Below are 7,568 nucleotides of genomic sequence, written 5' to 3' on the forward strand. Positions count from 1 at the left end.
TTCTAATAATGGTTCTCTAATTTCTATGTATTTAAATTTGCAGGATGACTATAAGCATGAACTGACAGAGGAAATGGATATGTATCTACAGTTTGATTTAGTTTTGAGTGATGTGTCCGCTTTACTTGTTGATGGTGATTACTCCTGGAAACAATCATCCTCAAAAAGATCTTCTGGTTCTGGCACGGAGAGCAGTGTAACTTTCTTGCCAGTTATTGATAAGTGTGGGGTACTCTTAAAACTTCAGCAGGTAAATTTTAGACATCTGGCAATTACATTTTTAGTAAAAAGAATTATCTTTCAGACTTTAGATCTGTAGCAACATTTTTGCTTGTTATACTGCGTAGATTCGTCGACCAAAGCCATCGTATCCATCAACCAGACTTGCTGTGCGGCTACCGTCCTTAGGCTTTCACTTCTCCCCGGCTCGATACCATAGGTTGATGCAAGTCGCACAAATCTTCCAAACTAAGGATGATGAGAGCTCCCACATTCTTCGTCCATGGGAGGAAGCCGATTTCGAGGGGTGGTTATCTATTCTTAGCTGGAAGGTCAGTTCCTTTAGCTTACCAGAATTAATTTCCTTGTTGCAAACTATTTGTCTACTTGGACACTAGTTACTTATCCCATTGTGAATTCCATGAATAGGGAAGAGAAGCTACGTGGCAGCGGCGGTACTTATGCTTAGTTGGTCCTTTTATCTACGTGCTCGAAAGTCCTGGCTCAAAATCTTATAAGCAGTATACCAGGTGTGTTTCCAACTCTTGCAATTAGGCTATGGTAGTCGGCTTTAAAGATTAGGTGAGTGGATAAAATGAATGGCCTGTACAAACTCAATGAAGACCAAGTCCCTTATATGTAATAAAACCTATTGGTATATAAATACGAGAATCAACATGTGGGAAGGCATGCTTGCCTTTTTGTGCTCAATGTTTTCTGTTATCGGAGACATTTGAAAATTAAATCAATGGTATTCTCTTGGTTGTCATATTGAATCGGCTTATCTAGCTCTCCCTGTCTCACTGAAAATCCACTAAAAGTGTCATGGATCTCCGTTTGTAACTATAGTGTAAGAACTCATTATCCAAAATTGTATGCTGTTTGATCAAGCAGTTGAAATTTCTATTTGCTTTGATTCATTTGCCTAATTCCACCTGTTCGTTTCATTGTTTGTCATATTCCTTCTTTTCTAATAATATTTTAACAAATCTTTTGTAGCTTACGGGGGAAGCATATATACAAAGTTCCTGTGGAGCTTGCTGGAGGAGTAGAGCATGTCTTGTCCATTCGTAATGCTTCTCGGGTCAATGAGAAGGTTTGCATCTCATTTACTTGACTCATTACATGCAGGGAAAGTTTGCTCCTGCTTTTTATGTTTGATTGTGTGTTTTCATCAGTGACAGGTCTAAAGATCTCATTCTGTTGATTGTAAAATTCAATAAAAATTTGGCTCTGCAGCTTTTATTTTTCTTCCTGTCAGGTTATGGAGGATGTAAATGCATTGATATTGATGTTTGATTCTGAAGACTCCAGAAAAACATGGCACAGCCGTTTGCAGGGTGCTGTCTATCGGGCCTCGGTAAATTTAATTTTGACTGATAGGAGATATTAAACTTTACTTCCACTTATATATAGGGCGTCTACTGTGAGAGAGTTCCATTGACGATATGCTATTTAGTTGATTGAAATTTCAAATTTCACCTAAATATACAGGGTTCTGCTCCCATAGCCGGTCTTTCTGATACTTCATCTGACAGTGAGGAGTCAGAAACAGAACAGAAAGATCTTTTTGATTTATCTAAGTTGGAGAGTGTTTTTGTAACCGGTGTGCTTGATGAACTCAAAATATGTTTCAGTTATGGTCATCAGGTAAAGACAAACTATAAATTAATTTCTAGTTGTTAGCTGCGACATACTTTGACTGAGTATATGTTTATATAGCATGATGCTTCTTTCATGGCGGTGCTTCTTGCCAGAGAGAGTAAATTGTTCGAGTTTAGGGCCATAGGTGGGAAGGTAAGATGGTTTGCTTCTTAATTATCTTTTTGTCATTTCTTATTCCTTTTGCTGAAAGTATGTCTGTCTTTGTGGAACCAGGTTGAAATTTCGATGAGAGGGACTGATATGTTTATTGGGACCGTATTAAAATCTTTGGAAATAGAAGATTTGGTGAGCCATTCTGGTTTAAATGAGTCTTGTTATTTGGCAAGATCCTTTATTCAGTCTTCGGAAGTGGTTCCATCCTTTGAAGATGCTGAGAGCAGGAGCCCTGAAGGAAATGATCCTACTACCAGTGAAGGAGAGGAAAATTTTTATGAAGCACCAGAAATGTTGGTTGACTCCATTGACTATACATCTCTCAAGACCCCTAGTTTTAGTCGTATTGATGGGTTGCTCCCTGTCGACAACATGAATATCACTAGTAATGAGACAACTGAGTCGCTGGATAGTTTCGTGAAGGCTCAGATTGTCATATACCATCAGACGTCACCTCAATATGAAAACATTGATAATCAGGTTGATAGTAGGTTGATAGTTTTCTGCTTTTGCATCTTCCAGTCCGGAGATCTTAGTTATTCATTCTTATAAAGTCAAGCCGTACTAAATCACTCAACTTTTGGCTGATGTTTGTAGGTTATGGTAACTTTAGCTACACTATCGTTTTTCTGTCGAAGGCCAACAATTCTTGCTATTTTGGAGTTTGTAAATGCTATCAATGTTGAGGATCCAAGCTGTGAATCTTTTGAGGACAATTCTCCTGTAGCTGGAGAGCATAGTTCTCCAAGAAGAGATGGATTTGAAGTTTCTAGGGATGCAGCTGTCAAGGGTTTATTAGGGAAGGGGAAATCTAGAATCATTTTCAACTTGGCATTGAACATGGCTCGAGCGCAGATATTCCTAATGAATGAGAATGGAACTAAGTTTGCCACATTGTCACAAGACAATCTGCTGACAGATATTAAGGTGTGATCATGCTCTTTGAATTGCATTCCAAACTTCAATTCTTCTCGTTTCTTTAGTATAGTAAATTTTCATAAGTTAAGTGGGCACTTTCTGTGCTGATACCCATTTATTTGAAGGTCTTCCCAAACTCGTTCAGTATTACGGCAAGTCTTGGAAATTTACGAATCAGTGATGACAGCCTTCCGGACGACCATCTCTACTTTTGGATCTGTGATATGCGAGACCCTGGAGGAACTTCTTTTGTTGAGGTATTGGTTGTTTGTTTCTTTTCACTTTGTGAATGTGTTGTGTAGAAGAGATAGATGTTAGTTTCTGTCTTAATTTACTTTCTGTTCGTTTTTTGTTGCTAGTTGGCTTTTACATCATTCAGTACCATTGATGAAGATCATGAAGGTTTCGACTACTGTCTCTCTGGACAACTTTCTGAAGTGCGCGTTGTTTATCTGAATCGCTTTATTCAAGAGGTAGTTCATTATCTCTGCATAGATACGAGTAACTTTTTGTCTTGCTTCTTACACTCAGTCTCCACAATGTAGGTTGCTGAATACTTTATGGGGCTTGTGCCAAGTGATTCAAAAGGGGTTGTCAAGATGAAGGATCAATTTACGGACTCAGAGAAGTGGTTTACGACTAGCGAAATTGAAGGATCTCCTGCTCTTAAGTTAGATCTATCTCTTAAGAAGCCCATAATTGTCATGCCTCGGCACACTGATAGCCCTGAGTAAGTTCATGCTTTGATTTTGATTTTCCTTACCCACATATTTTTTTTTTCTCCATTTACACATTTTTGTTACAACAATTACTGGTCCTGTGAATTTTCCTAAACTTATCAAAGTGGTTGATGTACTTTTCTCTACTTTTTGTTTTTGTTTTTTGGCAGTTACCTGAAGCTCGATATTGTGCATATAACTGTGAGCAATACCTTTCAGTGGTTTGCTGGAGACAAAAATGAGATGAACGCAGTTCACGTTGAAACTATGAAAGTAATGGTGAGGACTCTTGTTTTTTGGCTACTGGGAGGAGCATGATTTATTCTGTTGATATCGCTTTACCTTTTTTTTGTGCAATTTTTAATTTTTTTGACCCTCTCCTAATTTTTTTTCTCCGTTGGCCCAAAAACATTAACTTAGGTCATGGATATCAACCTTAATGTTGGTTCTGGAGCTGAAATAGGTGAAAGCATAATTCAAGATGTGAAGGGGGTTTCTGTAACCATTAACAGATCTCTGCGAGATTTGTTGCATCAGACACCAAATATTGAAGTTTCTATCGAGGTAATGATAATGTTTTATATCCAGTCTGTAGCGTAATACTCTTTTACTCATGCTTTTCGAAATTCTCTGCGTTATCAGATAGATGAACTAAGAGCAGCCCTCTCGAATAGAGAATACCAGATCTTGACAGAGTGTGCACAGTCTAATATTTCTGAGCTTCCACATACTGTGCCACCATTGAGTGGTGATGTTGTGACATCTTCAAAAAAGTTACATGAAAATCTTACTTCTGAGAATTCTAATGCTGCTCAAACAGAAAAAGGTGATGCATGGATTTCAATGAAGGTTTCTGTTGTCATTAATCTGGTGGAGTTGTGTTTGTATGCTGGGACAGCAAGAGATGCACCGTTGGCCGCTGTACAGGTCCGTTTCCATGTACCATGTTCATTTCATTTGTCATTTTTGTCTAGGAGTATGTTTAGTAGATCTGCCATCGCTGATACATTTATGAGAGATAGAAGTAAATACCAACTAGTGAGGAGTTGGGGCATATGCACTTTTAAAGTTTTTTCTTGAAGAGGGCCGAGTGTGAAGGATTACTTTGCATTGATAATTGTAATTCATGAGGAATTGCCTCACTTGGTTCCCCAGAAAGGTTTTAGAATAATTATTTCCGCTATATTTTGCTTTTTCTTAGTAGACATGGCATTGGCATTATTAAATCAGCCTTTTGTGTAATTCTTTTCGAGTTACGGGTATCATCCGTGTGCTTGTTCTTATGGGCTCTACATCTTCCATATTTCTTTGGTTACCATTTTCTCGTTTCATGGTCTATATTGTCCTAGAAATTTACCCTATTAATCTCAAAGGGATATCACAGCAACCTCATGGCACATTGAGTTAACATCTGGAAAATTCTTGTCGTGTATGGTTATAGATCACTGGTGGCTGGCTTCTCTACAAATCCAATACACACGATGAGGGTTTCCTTACTGCAACGTTGAAGGGATTCAGTGTTATTGACAACCGTGAAGGAACTGAAAAAGAGTTCAGACTGGCTGTAGGAAGACCTGCAGATTTAGATTTTGAAGAGTCACATTTTCTGACTGATGAAGATCAGGGATTAACTCAGTCACATGTAACCAAGGAGAGTGATATTAGACCCTTTCCTTCGATGCTCACTCTTGATGCGCAATTTGGTCAGTTGTCAACTTTTGTTTCCGTTTCTATTCAAAGGCCACAGCTGCTTGTAGCTTTGGATTTTCTACTGGCCGTAGTAGAGTTTTTTGTCCCTACTATAGGCAGTGTGCTATCAAGTGAAGAAGATAAAAACCTTAATATGGTCGACGCAATTATCATGGATAAGTCTATCTACAAGCAACAAACTGCTGAAGCGTTTCTTTCTCCTCTGGGTCCTTTGATCGTTGAGGATGAGAAATTTGATAACTTTGTTTATGATGGTAATGGTGGAACGCTATATCTGAAAGATAGAAATGGAGGCATCCTTTCTTCACCTAGTACAGAGCCTATTATCTATGTAGGAAGTGGGAAAAGGTTGCAATTCAGAAATGTAGTCTTTAAGGTATAGAAGTGCTTACATTTGAAAACTTTTATCGTAATTATATCTGTTGTCCTTTTAGTTTGTCTCACTTTATTCATTCTGATCCAGAATGGCCAAGTCTTGGATTCATGTATCTCTTTGGGAGCTTGCAGCAGCTATTCTGTTTCGAGAGAGGATGGAGTTGAGTTGGAAGTATATCATAAAGCCCCACAACAAGATTATGAGAGGAAGGAAGATATGATTTCTCAATCTCCCAGTACCTCAACAGAGAGGTCCATGGAATTGGTCATTGAGTTCCAGGTTCTTATAGTGGCCAACTTTCTTCTTTATATAGCCAAGAAAAGTTCCATTTAAACGTTTGAAGCTCATTTCCTCTACTGCAGGCTATTGGCCCAGAACTTACTTTCTACAACACATCAAAAGACGTAGTTAAAACGCCATTACTCTCCAACAAACTTTTGCATGCTCAGTTGGATGCTTATGGCAGGTCTGTGGCTTCTCTGTGATAATCTTCTTGGAGCTGAAATTTAAGCATGATTAGTTGCGTTAAACTTGATAAAGTCTTGCACATCTGTTGTCTATAATTCCATCTTTTCTTGTCTTTTTCTGGTACAGGGTTGTCATAAAGAATGATGAAATTGAAATGAGTGCTCATACGTTGGGTCTAACCATGGAGAGTAATGGAGTGAAAATTTTGGAACCTTTTGACACCTCTGTAAAGTATTCAAGTGTTTCTGGGAAGACTAACATACGCCTTTCAGTTTCAAACATATTTATGAACTTTTCATTCAGCATCTTGAGATTGTTTATAGCTGTTGAAGAAGATATTTTATCATTTCTAAGGATGACATCCAGAAAAATGACTGTCGTCTGCTCAGAGTTTGATAAAATTGGGACCATCAGGAGTATGTCGAGTTATTGTTTAAATTTATCAGTTCACATAATCTTTGGTACCTGGTACTTATTATTTACATTGCATGCAGATCCCTATACAGATCAAATATATGCATTCTGGAGACCCCATCCACCCCCTGGTTTTGCAAGTCTTGGCGACTATTTGACACCATTGTTAGTCTACCATTCTAGAATATACTATATAACTGGTTACGTAAAGCCTTTTCAAGTTAATTAATTAGTGTATTCATGGCAGGGACAAGCCACCAACTAAAGGGGTTCTTGTTGTCAACACCAATTTGATGAGAGTGAAGAGGCCTCTATCTTTCAAACCGATTTGGTCACGTTTAGACAAAGATGAAGGAGATAATTCATGTTCCATTTGGTTCCCTGAAGCACCAAAGGGTTATGTGGCATTAGGCTGTGTGGTATCAAGTGGAAGTATGCCGCCTTCACTGTCCTCTGCCTTTTGCATCCTGGCTTCTTCTGTTTCCCCTTGTTCTCTCAGAGATTGTATCGCTATCAGCTCCACAGATATGTATGCTGCTACGAACCTCTCACTTTTACGAGTATCTCATTTCCACATACATGGACACAATGCATGCACAAACTGAAATCATTAGGATGTATGTACCCTTGTGTAGACATGTGCGAACATGCTTACTGTCTGTTTTTCCTGACATTTCGCATAGGTTGTTTTGCCTTGTGTCTATGTGATTTATATGCGACAGTCTCAAATGAAAACAGGATTTTAGAACTCTACATCTTTTAGGTTTCTGATTATTTTTCTTTTCTTACCCAATACACTAGCTTTTTTAGTTGGTGCAAAATGTGGAAATTTGTTTGTTTGTTCATTAGAGTTTTTTTTTTTTTTTTTTTTTTTTTTTTTTTTTTTTTTTTTTTTTTTTTTTTTTTTTTTTTTTTTTTTTTTTTTT

The 7,568-nt window shown here is 37.9% G+C and overlaps 1 protein-coding gene across 1 annotated transcript in view; it reads left to right on the forward strand.

Annotated features, from left to right (window-relative positions):
* LOC104731866 overlaps nt 1-7,568 on the forward strand; it is a gene marked incomplete in the record, with an annotated part of 27,425 nt that overhangs the window by 6,078 nt on the left and 13,779 nt on the right. The window contains 20 exon segments of the mRNA XM_019233885.1: nt 348-551; nt 649-749; nt 1,219-1,315; nt 1,481-1,579; nt 1,714-1,869; nt 1,942-2,016; nt 2,098-2,517; nt 2,635-2,964; nt 3,081-3,212; nt 3,315-3,428; nt 3,501-3,685; nt 3,845-3,953; nt 4,095-4,238; nt 4,317-4,601; nt 5,116-5,760; nt 5,848-6,039; nt 6,123-6,226; nt 6,355-6,644; nt 6,723-6,807; nt 6,890-7,171. Coding sequence (XP_019089430.1) covers nt 348-551; nt 649-749; nt 1,219-1,315; nt 1,481-1,579; nt 1,714-1,869; nt 1,942-2,016; nt 2,098-2,517; nt 2,635-2,964; nt 3,081-3,212; nt 3,315-3,428; nt 3,501-3,685; nt 3,845-3,953; nt 4,095-4,238; nt 4,317-4,601; nt 5,116-5,760; nt 5,848-6,039; nt 6,123-6,226; nt 6,355-6,644; nt 6,723-6,807; nt 6,890-7,171 — 4,049 coding nt within the window.

This window comes from Camelina sativa, chromosome 12 (assembly GCF_000633955.1).
Source record: "Camelina sativa cultivar DH55 chromosome 12, Cs, whole genome shotgun sequence".
Classification (NCBI taxonomy): Eukaryota; Viridiplantae; Streptophyta; class Magnoliopsida; order Brassicales; family Brassicaceae; genus Camelina; species Camelina sativa.